This window comes from Anolis sagrei, chromosome 3 (genome assembly GCF_037176765.1).
Source record: "Anolis sagrei isolate rAnoSag1 chromosome 3, rAnoSag1.mat, whole genome shotgun sequence".
Taxonomy (NCBI): Eukaryota; Metazoa; Chordata; class Lepidosauria; order Squamata; family Dactyloidae; genus Anolis; species Anolis sagrei.
The window spans coordinates 211423638-211441640 of record NC_090023.1 but is presented as its reverse complement, the minus strand read 5'-3'; the positions used below and the strand labels follow the sequence as shown (position 1 = coordinate 211441640).

Here is an 18003-nt window from a genome sequence, read left to right as displayed (position 1 = left end):
ACAATTGATTTGACTCAATATAAGGTTGCATAATATGAGCAAAGTAATCTCAATACATTGTTAGGAAGGATTTTCCAAGTCAACCAATGAGTATTTATTTTAGAAAAATATCAGTTCCAAACACCTATTTAATTACTCCACACGCTTTGCCTCTTATTTCTTAGGCACACATAATTTGCAATGCCTGGGGGGAATTAATTTAGACTTCTCTGTACAGCCTTCAGCTTTTCATTTGCTATCATTTATTTTGATAGCAAAAAGGTACAATGAAGAATAAAACAGAACTCTTCAAATTGGCAGAAAGAAACATCAAGAGCCAGAAGATAGTTTTCCTACCCCAGATACCTTTTCAAACTACACCTTGCTACAGCAAGTCGAAAATCTTTCTTCTACAGTCCCTTTAAAAATAGGAAGAGGAAGTGAAGTTGTATCACTTCCCGTCTGCAGAGGAAAATGGACTCACTGTGGATGGTGTAGGGCTCCGCTTCAACATTATTGAAATCTTTAATCCTGTTACGGGTGTATACATTTGGGACATTTTTTTAAAAATCCAGTTGTAAATAGGCTTGTGCATTCCAGGTAAATGGTTATCCTTTTCAGTGTTTTGGTGTCTTAGATTTTGGTGGGTGCCTTCATCCATTTTTTGGGAGCCTCCCAAATTCGAATGAGCAGATACCTGTTTTCGCTCTAGGGTGCCAAAAGATTCATTTTCTATCTAGTCCTTGGAGGGGCTTCCCAGACTCCCCTTCCCATCATTTTAGGCATTTAAGCTAATTCTACTATAGAGGAGAGGTGCTATAAGAAGGCACACATGCTGTCTCTCCTGGGCCTGCACCATGCCATGCACTCTTTCCAAGGCATTTAAAGGAGGCTTCTTAAAGCTGCTTCTACTCTAGAAGAGAGGCACTTCAGACAGGTGTGCATGCTTTAAGGAGACTTCTTACCTGTTTCTACTCTAGAGGAGATGTGCTGCAGGCAAGTGTGTATGCTTTAAGGAGGCTTCTTAAAGTTGTTTCTATTCTATTCTAGAGGAGAGGTGTCACACCATACACTCTTTCCAAGGCATTTTAAGGAGGGTTCCCACTTCCAGGTAAGGAAGAATGATGACCTCCTGGAGCTATCCTCCCTGGGCTTCTTTTTCCTGGCACACTTCAGTCTCCTTTCTGCTTTGGGTTTAATGCTTCCTTACAGCTGGTTTGCTAAGATTTTCTCATGGTAAAATAATTCAATACTTTTTCACAAAGAATTATATCCCTTCTGCTGCCATGCATGTTATTTCAGTACATTCTGAAATCATACATATATCTTCTTTAAGGATCCAATCGTTTCCCAAACTGATTATTTTTGTCCTTAAATCCCTTTAGCAGTTCCAACCAGTCCAATCGAATTCAATGTCACCATTCAAAAATTATGCAAAGGGTCTACTTTAATTGCTCCTAACCAATCAGACCTGAAGTAGAGAATTCAAATTAATTACTTAAATCAAGATAATGGAATTTTAAAAAGCAGCTTAAAAATGCAGCTTTAGAACAGCAGGTGGTGTTGTACTTCTATCTACATGACAAAATTAACAAGAAAAGTATGCGGATTTTTTATGAGAATGGACAATCTTTTGCAATTTTGGGGGGCAATTATTGAATTTTTTTCCCGCTAACTTAAGAACTTACAAGGACTAACAATAATTTTGCTCTGCCTTAGTAAATAACGCAGTTATTGTTATTAGCTGACTTGTGTCCAGAGAGTGGGAGAAAGGTGTGATAGAAATAATATAATTAATAAATAAAATAAATAAATACAAGCACAAATTAGGGAATATTCATACAAATATACACACATTTCATTGGAGAAAGGAAACACAAATTTCATAATTCAGGGGTGAAACCAGAGAAATCTGCCTGGAAGAGGTGACTATCTTAATCCACCAACCCATAACTAGTCCTCACCTTCCCAATTCTTCAGGGGAAGTGTAAAACATAAAAGTTGCTCTACCTACACTTGGACTATTGGCTGTAGAGAAAATTGGCTGTGCTTGGCACAGGTAGGGTTTCCAGTAATACCTCCCGGAGTTGCTTGGTTGACTTCTACAGTAAAAAGCCTCAGCTAGTAAGTAGGTTTGAATTGTAGACCAGATAATATTTAGTTCAATGCACAAATGATTTGAATATAATAGTAGTAGTAGTAGTAGTAGTAGTAATATCACACAGTCCTAGACGCTTGGGAAGTGTTTGACTTGTGATTTTGTGATATGAAATCCAGCATATATATCTCATTTGCTGTGATATACTATGTTTTTGTGTCAGTAAAATAATAATTATAACAACCTTATTCTTATATCCCACCTCCATCTCCCCAAAGGGACTCGGGGCAGCTTACATGGGGACCAAGCCCAATATAAACAAGGTTACAAAATACACAGTTATAACATATAAGAAACAGTTAATAACACCATAAAGGCAATAAATACAAAACACCATGAAACATAAACTAAGTAACAAACAACCAATAGTCTGGAAATGTGGGCATGTGGGGCTAACAGGGCAGGACAAGGGCTAGTGCAAATGCAGGCTGTTGGGCCCGGGGCTGGGAATAAAATGCTTTTTTTGGTCGTGTCAGGAGCAACCTGAGAAACTGCAAGTCGCTTCTAGTGTGAGAGAATTGGCCATCTGCAAGGACTTTGCCCAGGGGACGCCCGGATGATTTGATGTTTTATCATCCTTGTGGGAGGCTTCTCTCATGTCCCCACATGGGGAGCTTGAGCTGACAGAGGGAGCTCACCCGCCTCTCCCCGGATTCAAACCTGTGACCTGTTGGTCTTCAGTCCTGCTGGCACAGGGGTTTAACCCACTGCGCCACCGGGAGCTCCATAAAATACTGAAGATCCTACTAAAAGAAGAGGGCTAGGCAGAACTTGATCGATAACTGAACTATTCTTTGAAGGCACATTGAAACATCCAAGTCTTTAGATCTTTCCAGAGGGTGGAGGCTAATCTAATCTCCCTGGGAAGAGAATTCCAGGGCCAGGGGCCACCACTGAGAAGGCTTCTCTCTTGCCCCAACCAACCATGCTTGTGACAGAGGTGGGAGCAAGATAAGGGTCTCCCTGGCAGATCTTAACACTTGCACTGGTTCATACAAGGAAATGCAGTCATGAAGGTAAGCAGGACCCAAATGGTTTTAGTCCAACAAATAGAATACTTCCAAACTCTGGAATGCTCTCAGAGAAAATAAAGTTCTAGGAAAATTGGTGCACTGGTTTCTTACTTTTTAAAGCTACAGAACCCCATATATGGTTGTTGGACTGCGCCTCTCAGCAGCAGAGACAGTGATGAGGAACTGAGAACCTACAGTTTAATAAAAGCAGGAGAGCAATGCAATTTTCACCCAAATCCAGACTAATCTTAGATGAAAGCATTAACTGGTTGAAGTTTTATTTGTAATTAACTTTTTTATTCTTAAATATAAAATAAAAGCTAGTCCTTAAAGGGCTACCATCATTTTTTTGACTTCTGTAAACATAATTTGATTAGATGAAAATGCTATCCTGGGCACCCACTATGATCTTTTGCATGAACAGGCATAAAAGGAAAATATAATTACCCTACTCACACCAAGGGTATCTGCAATGCTTTCAGGCGCCATTGAACTGCACTTCCCATAATCCCCGAGTACTGACTAAATTGGGTAGGATTGATGGGATCTGCAGGCTTATAATGCCCAGAGCTGACGTAGTTCCCATGACAAATGCTATAGAATCTACAAATACGAAGACTGCTTGTGTATTGATTTCTGGAAACACCACAGGCTATAATGTTTGTGATGCTTCTGGGAGTGCCAAGTAACCTCTTTCCTTCTTTGCACTCTATTCCAATATTGTTCTCAGTTCTATGTGGTCGTGGTGTGGGAATGCTTTACAAGAGGGGAGTGACCGAAACAATGACTTTTTCATTGCCACTTGTGGCCTGCATAAGCAAACCGCTCTTCTATCAAGTGGCCTCATTAGCTTGCAAACACAGTGGCATACTATGGTGATGGGCCCCCGCGGAATCATTTCCTGTCAAATTGCAGCAGACTGCATGGCCCTGTTATCTGAGACCCTCCAAACCTCTCTGGGGATATTACCGCTTCCCTGTTAGTTTCTAGTGACCTTTACAAACAAGGTCTGGCTGTTGTCTCTCTGCCATTTCCATAAAGATGGGAATGAAAAAGAGGCAGAGCAGGCAATTTTATTGTATTGGTTTATTCCTTTAATGGTCTATTACTTGGGTTGTTTTGGCTATTGCTATATCCAATTATTTGTGTAAATAGGTTTAACATAATTATCAAACAATGCCCTACTTGTCCCCAAGTTATGAAGAAGATAGGATCTGTAGGTTTGTTCTTAGGTTTAATTTGTTTTTAAGTCGGAACAGGCACATTTTAAAAGTGTTCATCCAAATATATACCATTATATGGAGTGGAATGGAGTTACAAATTACAGAACAAGATATGAGACAAGTAGTAGAGACAATAGGGGTGTCAAAGAATACAAGAGTAAGGTAGTAAGAGAAATGAGGAGGAAAATATTACATAAGTGGTATTGTACACACTGTCAATTACCATACTATTATAAAAAGGGGACCAATCAGTGCTGGCATGGATGTCAACAGAAAGGGTGGTTTATGCATATGATGTGGGAATGAGAACAGGTACAATATTTCTGGCAGACAATAAAAATGTTTCAAACCAAGTACTAGGATCTGATTGGGTTATAACAAAAGAAATGGTGGTCTTAGTACAAAGAGAGGGAATGGGAAATTACAGGGAAATAAAGGAAGCAACAATTGAGTGCACACAAGCAGTGATAGTATTTTGATGGAAAGACCAATCAAACTGGACAGTAAATAAATAGTATCAGTATATGGTGGACCAAATGAAATTTGAAATTATGGATGTAAAACTAAATGATTAAAAATGTAATGAAAATAGAATGCAAGAAGTTGAAGAAAGATGGAACGAGATCAAGAACTATATTATGAATAAGTCTAGAGATCAGGCCATAAGAAATACAATACAAATATTATACAGTTTGTAAATCTAGAAGGATTGCCTCCAAAAACGATTAACATGTGAAAGAAAGTAATCCTCGAGGTGATGGTGGGAATTGTAACTGTTGTGTTTGTGTATGTGTATGTCCTAAAATAAAAATATATTGATATACCATTATATATATATTAATTTGTATAGCATAAAGAAGAGTTAAGACCCCCGTGATGTTTGTTTTGCTGTCTATGCCCCTGTTCAGAAGATTTAATCTCATTTTCCTTCCCTGTGATAACTGGATTTTGAAAAACTTGGCTTGTTGTGGAAACAAGGATTGCTGATAAAACTTCAGTTGTGTCACCTTTTCCACATTATAACTTTTTGAGGAATGAATTTCCCTTCCTAGGGTAGATTTCTCTCACTTCCTGTTGTCTCACTCCCATTCTTAACTATGAATCATTTGAAAATTTAATGTTTGTAACTTGGGGACTGCCTGTAATTTAGTGATATATAAATTCCATCACTAAATACAAGATAGAATTTCTATCCACATAGGTAGAACAATCAAAATATAAGGGTCTGCTGTCCAACCTAACACTACTGGACTCTTATCAGCGGGATTAGTTGGAACTCTATTTTTGAATTCATTTACTTAAAGCAACAGCCCTCTCTTTCCAACAATGATAGAAATGTAATACCATCCCCAAGACAAGCACATTTTTTAACCTTATTTCACTGGAATGGAGCTAGGAGGATTATGAATCATCTGCATTTCCACCAACTAAAAGGCACTAAACACACATTTCACTCCTCCTTCCCTTAACTTAGCCTTCTGATTTGAGGGTAGAGGCAAACTCTGAGCTTTCTACAGTGGCTGGGAAGAGCTGCACTAACACAGAGTGACTAGAATCCTGTTGGTGCAACTCCTCGTATATAGCGGATGGTGCAGGAGGGAAAAGTGGCAAATGCAGCAGTTGTGAAGAAGTAAGCCATTGGAGAAATAAATTAGTCAGAGCCAGCACATTTTATCTGCCTTTCCTCAGCCACACTATGTGGCCCTGTAAAAAAAATGCAATTGCTAGTGTAGTACGCCAGATGGACTCCACACAATGGCTGGAAGCCTGTTTGTGACAAAAGCAGATGTAAATCAGTTTTATGTCTATCAAAGCTTTTCTTTTTTGGTTATTTGCAAAAAAAAAATCTTACCAAGACATCCTTATAGTGTGATTCAAATTTCTCAATAGCCACTCTATTGCTCCAGAGTGTAACTAGGATGAGGAAAGCATCTGTTTACATCTCCATAGCCAGATGATCATAATTCATAGAGACCCCAAGTTCTTTGCATTATATGGAGGATGGTGAAAGAGGGCAGAATGAAAACCTCAAATTCCCTCATATAGGATATGCTCATGTAAGATACACAGCAAACCTGCATGTGAACAGTTCTGTTTCTTAGTTTATAAGCGGTTTGTTATAGGTAAAGGGATTCCTGTGATGCATAGACTCAAATTGTCTGAGGTTCAAATTACAGGAAAGGAGATTCCACTTGAACATTAGGAAGAACCTTCTGACTGTAAGAGCTATTCAACAGTGGAACTCTTTGCCTCTGAGTGTGATGGAAGCTCCTTCTTTGGAAGCTTTTAAACAGTGGCTGGATGGCCACCTGTCAGGAGTGGAACTAGATGGCCCATGTGGTGATGCATATCAATACATCGGAGCAGAGAATGGGTTATCATTCTGCAAGATTTTACATGGCTGTGGGGTTTTTTGTGAAATTTCCTTTGTACAAAAAATAGGGCTGCCTGAAAAAAATCATTTTTGTTAAAAACTGAATTTTCTGCAAATGTTTTGGACTTGGCCTTCTTCAGTACATGAGGTGCTGACAGAAAGGCAAAAGTAGACTCTCTCTCTCTCTCTCTCTCTCTCTCTATATATATATATATATATATATATATATATATATATATTTCTTTTTTCCTCTGAGTTATCAATGTAGAGGAGTGCTAAGTTATATCAGCTCAGTAGAGGAAACCCAGTTTTTCATACAATTGGTTTAAGATAAAAACTAACCACCTCTGCTATCAGCAAGATTTATCAACTTTCAGAAACTTTACCATATGAAAAAGAACATTTAAAAATATTTCATATACTAACAGTAATAACATACAATTTACATGCAAGTACAGGACAGCACTGTCAGCTCCCAGACTGTTTTCCACCTGTGCTGTTACTCGGAAAATCCCCACATTCTGGTAGATGTGTTTGATTCCATCTTCTGTTGAGCTGAGATTGGCATATGACACAGCACTCCCATCTCCAAAATCTATCCGGATTATTGATCTTTGAATATCCCCCTAAATGAGAGAGATAGGGAGAAAAATGTATAAGTGTATAAATGTATAAGTAATAGAACTTCCATAAAACCTGGATTCCAAAAATTTGAATATTTGGAAGAGATTTATGTAGAATCTGGTCTCCTCTTGTTGATTCAGTCAGCTAATGGTGCATCTACACTATATAATTATCTTAGTTTGGCACCACTTTAGCTGCCAAAGCTTAGATATGGGATCATGTGAGTTGTGTTTTTACAAGTTCTTTAGCCTTGTTTGCCAGAATGCTGGTGCCAAATTAAAAATTCCAGAGTTTCATAGCTTTGGCTGTCAAAGTAGAATCATAGAACCATAGAGTTGGAAGAGACCTTATGGGCCATCCAGTCCAACCCCCTGCCAAGAAGCAGAAAAGTGGTGTTAGACTGCATTGATGTTTGCTAAAACGAGTGATGGTGGTAGAAATTTAACCACATGCACCCTTCATGGAATAATTAGACAAATTAAAAGTGTGAAAAAACCTGAAAATAGTCTACAAAAGGCATCTTCTCAAGAAGAAAGCATCACCTGTTATCATTTAAGTGTTCTTGGTTCTTTTTTCCTTTCTTTCTTCTTTCTATTTTTCCTTTTTTCTTTTTCAAAATTATTGTGTATAGTACTACACAAAATTATACAAATATTCAAAACATTTTCCATTGGTAACACATGTTTACATCATTTTCCCTCTTACTCCCTCCCTCCTCTCCCCAGGAACAGTTTACAAATTTGGCTGTACTTATTACAATTGTTCAATCATGAGGATAACCTTGTTTAATTCCTTATATTTATCTTTCCCCTTTATTCTGTAAAATTAAGCCTTTCCATTTTGCCTCCCATGACTTTCTGATTTGGCCCATCCTATAGTAACTTTTCCTTTCGCCGATGTAATCTTGGAGGAGGTAGTCCACTAAATATTTATACCATGTTTTTGTGTCCCATTTCTTTTGGTCTTTCTAGCCTAAAGCGACTGAGGCTTTTATTGTATCTAACATGTAATTTATTATTCCCTTCCTTTATTTAGATCCCCCTTCACCCTCAATTTTATATAGGAAAAATTGTGTCTTGTTCTAATCTATTTTTATTCCTAATAGTTCCTCCATATCCTTCTTAATTATTTTATGGAACTTGATTTTTTATATGTATTCCATGATTCCTTTCTCCTTCTCTAGTTCAATGATTTCAAGTCAGAAATTAATTTTTGAGATTGCAGAGGCTTGGCACATTGGCATCTAAAAACTACTTTTGGGACTCCTTCCACACAAAGTGCCATACTATTATCCTTTCAGTGATACTGAGGAGAATGTCTTTAAAACCATAACTTTCACTTTAAAACAACATCTCTGTCTTGTTTTACAGTGGAAAAGGTTTCTCCTAAGGAGGGTTCTTTTTGCAAAATGTAGTAGCCTGTCAGAAACTTAAAAGGGAAAATTTAGAGTAAAGTAAAGCAAATTTAAAGGGGAACAGAGGAAAGAATGGAAAAATGACCTATGGGAACTTACCCAGAGGTGGGGGCATAAGGGGTATATTTAAGCAAGATATTACACACATTTTCATCTCATGCAGCCAAATGTGACTTCTTCAAATTGTGCTGAATATGCCTACTTAGAAGTAAGGTCTACTGAGCTCGGTGATTCTTAACTCCCAGGTAAGAGTGTATAAGAATTCACTTAAATGTAATAGAAAGAGAACTTGGAAAAAGATGAATGCCGTATCTGTTCTAATCTGAATGCATCATTTTAAGCATCATCTTTTATAAATTCTGGTAAGCCAAAAATATGCTGAGTATACATTTGCCAACAAGGAAAAATCACTTCTAAGCTCAGCAGGAAGTGGCCTTCTGATGCTCATCAAGGCATCCTGGCGCGAAAGTTATCCTCTTCCACTCAAATTAGAGAAGACCTATAGCTGTCACTCTCAAAGTCTCTTTGAGAAGATGAATTTGGTCTGCTTTTCCAGTTCTTTTCATTAACATTATTTCAGTCTTTTGAAATGAAAATACTTTCCTTCCCATTAAGTGCAGTTCAGGCTGTAACAATTTTCTGAAAAGGTTATATTTAAAAAGCTGACATTTAAATACAGGGTTAGTCAAAATGCATAGGCCAATAAGCCATTCAATTGAATGGCTTATTGGCCTATGCATTTTGACTAACCCTGTATTTTGGTTTCTGAAACCAAAGAACAACTAAGCAAATGAGATACGATATGACCAGTGAGACGGGTATTTTCTGGATTTTTGATGAAAAGACAAAAAGCAGAAAGGGAGAAAGAACAAAATCCCAAGTCTTTTCCCTTGTGTATACTGAAAGTTGATCTATATTATTGTCCTCACACATGATTTTCTAGAAACAGAAGTTAATAATAATTTACAGTTGACTATACAGGAAAGTCAGTTCTGCTCATATTATAGGCATCAAAAACTCCAAAAGGCTTATGCAAGTTCCCTAGAAAATACTGATACAAACTTACATAAGATGAAAAGACCAGTACATTTAAATAATCAACAGATATTGTATAATTCATACTTACTGATACTTATGATGTGGATTTCTTTTGCATGGAAAATTACAAAAGATAGATCCTTAACTGTCACTCCCCCCTCCCTCCCCACAAACATCATTCATTACTGCAATAAATGTAATGCTAGGCTGAATGGTTTTTTTTTCACTCTGAAGTCATACAATTAGGCAGTGACATGAAGGCATTTCCATTAAATTTGTATTGATACAAAATTTAACTAAACACATTTGTGTAGTATCTGAACTGAATAATCTATCATGGCACCAAACAATCTTCAAAGACCTTACAACCTCTGAGGATGCCTGCCATAGATGCAGACAAAACATCAGGAGAGAATGCTTCTGGAACATGACCATACAGCCTGAAAAACCTACAGTAACCTAGTGATTCTGGCCATGAAAGCCTTCAACAACACAATCTTCAAATATTTTCTAGATGTGGAAGGTCAACTGTAAAAAAAATCCTGATCTAGCACCCTTTAAAGTTGAGTGCATAGTACAACAGTAGCAAGTGCTATTTGCAGAGGAGACAGTTTTTCTCCTTTATGTTTAATCGTTTCCACTCTTTTCCAAAAGTTACACATCTGGCACTTCAAGGTATTATTCAGATATAAATCTTTCCAAAAATTGGAGGCTTCTTTGTCAGATTTATGCTGAATAAATCAGGAAGAACAGGAATAGGGGGAAAGGAGAAGCATAATTGCAAAGGTTGTTATCACAAACCTATTTCACCAAGGAGTGGGAATAAATAATGTTTCATTGTCACACTGTGTCATTTTTGTTGCAGGATTTGGCAAGGTAGTGGTGGGTGAGTGCTATTTATCTGAAGTTTGCCTTACAGATATATGGATATATAGGAAAGGCAGGTCATGCATGTCTAGCTGCATTTCACACATGAATTCCTCTTGCAGTCTTCCTGGTTTTTCACACTTAGGTATTCAGAAATTGCAGCCTGAACTGTTTATAGAATATTATTATGTGTTGATTACTTGTATGCTGCCCATATTATTTCAATGTTGAAGAGAAGACTGCTAATTTCCGTCGTTCTAATGAGGATGACACCTTCAAACACCCAATTTCAAGCTTACCCAAGAGACTGCAAGCATGAATTTGTTCTATAAAGTGCTGGATTGCATATTTAAATTAAACAATGAGATGTGATCCAAAGTTTTAAAAATTGAGTCCCAAACCTCACATTTGATTTGGAACTCTTCAATTATGCAATGACTTGTTATCTCTTTAGCCATGCAGATGTTTAAAATTGAGTTTTAATTGGGCTTTGTGGCAGGCAGATGTTGCTTTTCCTCAGTTGTTTTCCAGAATGGAATTCTTAACAATCTGCTCTATGTAATCTTTATGCAGATTTACCCAGTTTCTTTTTGCTATGGCAAAGATCCAGTGTTCGAAGCATTAATATGATTTCTTATTAACAAAATGTGTATTAAATCCAGAAAAGATGTGTTGTGTGCTATACACACACACACACACACACAGTGAGAAATAGTGAATGATAATGCAATCCTTTGTGTATCTTAAATATAGGTTTTACTGAGTTCAGAGGAGCTTATTCCAAGAAACAAGTTACACAACTATACCCTAATAAACTTGCTCTTCTTCTACTCTACACAATACTCACACAACAAAAACCAAAAATGTATAGGTGAACTTTGTCCTTGACACCTAACATATATGGAATTTCTTGGAAATGCACATGCCATAAAAGTATCTAAGATATCGACAATTTATTCCATTAAGTTGCATTCAAGCTATTTATTTGAGATAATACATCAATTCTGCAATATTTTCTAACAAACTACATTTTCAGAAAAGGATGCTCTCTGTTATCCCAACTCCAGCCATCCCCCCACTTTGGCAGTTTTGATTATTCATGAATGTGAAATGGTGAACCTGCCTCTCAGGATTGGGGCTGTTGTATGAACATTTGCATACCTGTCCTGTTTTCAGGAGGTCATTGTGTGGGGGGGTATTTAGGAAGCAGGTGTGTTGTTTATTGTTTCACCCAGTACCTCCCTTCCTTTACCCAGATGAAACTGATACTAATGGTATGCAGGAAGAGGAGGAGCTAGTCCCATTTACCACTTCACTTCACCTGTGAGCTGGGAATATCTGTTTCTCTGAGACAAAGGAAAGGAGGTACATTGACGAAACAGATATTTGGGGCATGCAGAAAGAGAAAAAGAAACCAGGATCTTCAGAGTAAGTGAAGAAATGTATGGAATCAGCTCCTACCCCGGACCATTGTGGATAGAGCTCTCCCCTTGGGGAATGCAGTGGCAGTGACACATACCCTCCACAACAGATATATTTGCATCTGTTCCACTTTCATGGGGGAGCTGTGTCTGTAATTCCCACGGAAGTGGAGGGGTGATAGTGTAATACTGACTTGTACATCATCACATGAAACAAGATTGTCTGAAGTGATTGGGCAAACAAACCACATTTGTTAGTTAATATAGATATAATTTTCATACCTTGCATTACTAAAGAAAGTGACTGTATGCCTAATTTCAAAAAACCGAATTCTTCATGATTTCTATGTGCTGATTTCTCATTTCTTTGCAATATTAACTGAGGCAGCCTCAACATACTTGTCAAGAAATCAGGGAGGACAATAATTTTAACCTACAAAGAAGTGCATTAGGCCCTGCTTGTTTTAAATGGATATGTCTGATTTATCAAACCATGAATCCATTCAACAGCATCATTTAATTAATCGTGTTTTGTTCTATCCATTTTGTTCTAAATAATTCATACTCAAAAGCCTCAGTGGGAAAACGTGAAACAGAGCATACCTCTTCCAGCTGCATCAGAAATGTAACATTGTGCCCTTGTTCTGATGTCAATGTGCCTTCTGAAGTGACAACTCGAAGCCCTCTTGGGGCCTTGCCAGGACACTGCTGAGGCTTAGCTGTATACTGCTCACGCACACCATCTGTGCAGTTATTAGATACAACCTTTCTATACCTGTTCAAATGTGGAAACAGATATGACAGTATAAGAAACAGTTGCAATTGGTTAATTTCAAGTGAAGTTCAACTTTTCCAGTTCACCACTGCCACCTGTCAAGCAATTTTCATCAAGAGAAGCATAAACCAGCTCAAACTGATGAGCTTCAGGCACTTGGTCAAAGTTGGAAGTACCAAGCTATGAGTTACATAAGCCAGATTCAATAGAAAAAAGTGGAAAGCTCTGGCAGGGGGTTTATACTGATCTCCCCACTTAAGGCATTTCAAGGCAATCTGTGCTTCTTCTTTTAGTGAATGTACAACCACAATCTGACACCACTGGGATGCATCTCAATCAAGAGGCAGTGGCTATAATGCTGTCTGAACTGGAACAGTTGAGAAAAAAAAGCTGCCTTACTCTTCCCAAGCTTCTAGTATACTCATAAAGGGTGTTTCTTTTTTCTTAAATATACCAGATGATGCCCGGTAATCATGCTTCAGCCTATGGGTTATCTTAGGGTTTCAGGCTATGCACACAGAAGGTGTTGAACACCAACTGGCTTCAGTGTCCTCTTATTACATATTTTTCAAACATATAGCCTTATACAGAGTTCTATAGAACTAACAACAGCATCATTTGGCAACTTAATAAAATCTCTATTATGGAATATGGTACTTTTTATGGCTACACAAGTTTACCTGTGTCTTTTGTATTTTACATGTCACTACGCAAGAATCAAAGATCTCAAGCCTGATATATAGAGATATTGTTGGATAATTTAATAACATTTTCACACATGGACATGCCAATGAGCAAGCTTTTGGTAACTTTAGTCACTCACCCAGTGCTATTGAGGTAACTTTGACCAATACTGCAGTCTTTCGACAATGTTGATGGGTTATACCAAAATGCAGGCAAACACTGGCCATTGCTGTGACGTTCAAATCCATAGTCACTGGGTTTGAAGAAAAAGAGACATGTTTAAATAATTAGAAAAGCAAACAACATCTTGGAATTACATAAGTTCCGTCTGCACTGCACAACCAAGTACATGGTGAGTTAATTCTGATGATGTTCTTATGGGATACCTTGAATAAAGAGAAAATGACGATTAATCAATTAAATTCAATTTTATAGACAGGCTTTCCAGATACCTTGGCACTAGTTCAGATAAATGGTTTGGTGCACTATATGTCTCACAATTCCTTAGGATGGAATTGGGGCAAATAAAGTGGTATGAAACTTATATAACTAAATGAATACTGTATTTACATCTCTTTATAATGAATTCTGATGACACAGTTGACAGATGTAGTATCTTGTAGAATTATTGCAACATGTGCTCAATTTCTTTGATATCATTAGGCATGCATCTTCCCACAATTAGGGATTGGAAATCTATATAGTCCCAAACCCCTTCTTTTAATAACATCAATGACTATGCAACATTTGAGCTAGACTAATTCTGTATTGTACCAATCGTTCTCAGAAGAAGAAGAACGAAGTTACTTTTCAGTACCCAATTTATAGGTTAGTGTCTGCTCATCTTTCACATAAGTCACATTAGCACAGTGGATTGAACTGCTAAGTTGCAGAAAATCCTGCCGATTGAAAGGTTGACAGTTCAAGCTGTGAGCACCCGCTGTCAGCCCCAGCTTCTACTCACTGAGCAGATCAAAAACAGAAATGTGAGTAGATAAATAGATTCCACTTTAAGCGGGGAGGTAATAAGAACATGCCAGCGATTCAATCGGGAGAACAATGGAAGATGGAGTGACAGCACCCCCCCCCCTAGTGGCCGAGGTTGAGCATAGCATCTAGAGGCCAGAAATTGAAAAAAATGGGAAAAGCCTTTACCTCTGTTTATGTATTGCCTAGCTTTGTTAATTGTATAACAGCATTGAATGTTTGCTGTACATGTGCTCTATAATCTGTCCTGAGTCACCTCAGGGAGATATAACGGAATATAAATAAAGTATATTATTATTATTATTATTATTATTATTATTATGTCACAAGGCTTCTTGCCTCTTTCTGTGCCCTTCACTTCCCTGTTTTGGCATGTGATGGTTGGGAAGCATATAATGTATAACTACAGACAGTGGTAAAATATAATAACCTGTTTTAAAAGTTTAGATGACAACTTCTATAATCTTCTAAACAATATAGACAGGAACACTGTAAGCTGGGGTTTCTGGTTAGGGAAATTAAAAAAAGCTAATTTACAAACTCTGGTCTTTTTTATATGCAATCTGGTCATTAATTGGACCAGCTAAAAATTGTATACATTCCATTGCTATTTTTCTCTTAAAGTCCTTCCCAGCCACACTATTTAGTATTCCTTTATTCAAGATACCAGAGAATGAACCTAGAACCTAATGCATATGAAACATGTGCACCACAACTGTGTTGATAACTCCCTCAGGACGTGCTCCATTCATTGTCACTGGAAACCAGTAATTGCTGCTTTAGGGAAAAGACAATGCACAAATGGATTTTGAAAATCCATCATTTTCATTTCTTTCTTTAGTCTGTATGTTGCTCTTAGGCCTTTTGTGTAACATGTCAATGAGGAAAGTTGGTTAATTGCTTTGCAAACAGATGCTTAGTTATCCCAAATGATGCAAATTAATTTCATAAGCATCCTTAGTGGAGGGACAGCACAAAGCCTATTGAAATCATCATTCAACAACATCATTCCAGAGAAAAACAAATATTTATGTATGAATGAGCCTTCTTTCTCTTGTAATCTGATTGTCAACAAACCGGAATGCTTATACTGCCTAGCTGTCATGCATTGATATAATTAAACAGCAGTAACACTGCACTCTCAGAACAGGTTCAATAATCAAGTAAAGAATAAATGAGCAAAAATGGGCATCACAATAAATACAACACATGATTTAATCTAACAATATTAGTTTGAATTTTATATTATTTATCTCTTTTCTTTCTAGATGAGAGATTGTAGACATATCTCAGTGTAAGATATAGATTATAGAAAACATGCTTAATATTTTTTTAAAAGAGTAGCAAGGGTGGTATTTTCTGCCTTCTAAGATCGGGCACAATCCAGATGATTAAGATATGGTTATGGGTCAGAGAAAAGCACTGTGTATACCCAGCACATCATGTTTTATTCTTATTTGCAATCAAGTTGGTTTGAGTGTATGGCAGTTCAATGAATGAGAGAAGACCTTAAAGATTCACAAGTCATCACAGCTCTGCTCAGGTCTTGCAAACCCAGGGCTATGGCTTCCTTCTTTCAATTAATCAACCTAACTGTAATGTGGTCATCTACTGCCACAAACTTAATAAAATTATCATTTTCAATTATCGTTATATAGCATGTTCGCTCCATGAAGTCATACTGGCCACATGACCTTGGAGGTGTCTACGGACAATGCTGGCTCTTCAGTTTAGAAATGGAGATGAGCACCACACCCCAGAGTCAGACATGACTGGACTTCATGTCAGGGGAAAACCTTTACCTTGCTTTATAGAGTTGGAATATATTAAAAGGGATAGGCATTGGTAGCTAAGGAAATGGGATCCTTGTGAGTATTTTATGAGCATACTAGCTGTACCTGGCCACATGTTGCTGTGGCCCTCAGAAAACAGAGGATTTGCAGACATGAAGCAATCTGGGCTAGGGAAGTCCTCCCACCAAAGGTTTCCCGCTGGCTAGTAGAAGCCAGGCTGTTAAGGTGCAAGGTGGTATGGAAAATAAAGTAATGAGAAGCAGCCACTGAAGCTGCAAGACTTTTCAATTATATTCATGCTGGACAAAACACTCAAAAAAGCCTTTTTGAAACAGGCTGGGTGGCCATCTGTTGGGCGTGCTTTGACTGTGATTTTCCTGCTTCACAGAATGGGGTTGGCCTGGCTGGCCCACCAGGTGTCTCCCTTCTCTAGGGCTCTCTGATTCTATATTCTTCTCTTCCCTTCACCAGTTTCCCCCTTCCTTCCTTCCTTCCTTCCTTCCTTCCTTCCTTCCTTCCCTGCCTCTTCCCTTCCTTTCCTCTCCCATCCCTGCCTCCTTTTCCTTCCTTCCTCTTTTTTTCCTTCCACCTTTCCTTCCATTCATAATCTTCTCTTCACCAATCCTTTTCTTATTTTCTTCTCTCCTTTCCCTTTCTTTCCCCTACTTTCTCCAGGGCAGTTTGTAAGGGTTGGGGAGGGGGTGAAAGGGTGGATGTGGAGCCCAAGTGGGAGAGTTGCTGGCTTTCTCATGGTTTGCATCCTCCCTTCACCCAACGGGGGGGGGGGGGCAGTCTGCAGCCGTGCTCCTGCAGTCAGGCTTGCTTTGCAATCCTCTGGTCTTGGAGGAAGAGTTGCCTGGTAGCCACGTGGGCCTCGGCAAGCCCGCACCCCTCCGTTGGGCCAGGGCTTCTCCTTCCTTCCCTCTTTCCTTTCCTCAATCCCTCCCCTCCCCAAAAGAAAAAGGACTCTGCCTTCCTGCATGGAAAGGGACTCCATGGTGAGGCTTCTCTTCCCTCACAATTGTTGGCGCTTCATTTTTCTCACGCAATGGGGAGAGGGGCTTTTGCGCCTCTGTAAGACATTTTTCTTTTTGGGGAGTTTTAAGTTATCTCCCCTTCATTTTATGGGGGGTTTTTTGTTTGAAAGACATAGATCAGATTAGAATGTGTTTTGCTGCCAAATTTGGTGTCAATTCATCCAGTGGTTTTTGAGTTCTGTTAATCCCACAAATGAACATTACATTTTTATTTATATAGATATGTTTACAAGAACAAGCTACTATAAGATGAAAGTGCTTCTTGTCATTTTAGCTTTGTCTAATGTGTGTGAGTGGTGCTCCCGGTGGCACAGCAGGTTAAACTGCTGAACTGTTAAACTTGCTGACTGAAAGGTCAGCAGTTTGAATCCAGGGAGTAGGGTGAGCTCCCACTCTTAGCCCATGCTTCTTCCAACCTAGCAATTCAAAAACATGAACATGTGAGTAGATCAATAGGTACAGCTTCAGTGGGAAGGTAATAGTACTCCATGCAATTATGCTGGCCACATGACCTTGGAAACATCTACAGACAATGCCAATTTTTCAGCTTAGAAATTGAGATGAGCATCAGCCCCCAGAGTTGGACACAACTGGACTTAATGTCAAGGGGAAACCT

General features: G+C 38.3%; 1 protein-coding gene across 5 annotated transcripts in view; it reads right to left on the bottom strand.

Annotated features, from left to right (window-relative positions):
* Positions 1-18003, bottom strand: part of SORCS1 (sortilin related VPS10 domain containing receptor 1) — a 512256-nt gene that overhangs the window by 38973 nt on the left and 455280 nt on the right. For all 5 annotated transcript variants that reach the window (XR_009631038.2, XM_067465847.1, XM_060768373.2 and 2 more), the window contains exons 17-19: positions 13710-13823; positions 12715-12886; positions 7187-7373 (exon numbers count right to left, since the gene is read on the bottom strand). Coding sequence is in view for 4 of the 5 variants with exons in the window: in XM_067465847.1 (XP_067321948.1) it covers positions 7187-7373; positions 12715-12886; positions 13710-13823 (473 nt within the window). In the remaining variant the exon portion in view is untranslated. The remainder of the gene's footprint in view (positions 1-7186; positions 7374-12714; positions 12887-13709; positions 13824-18003) is intronic.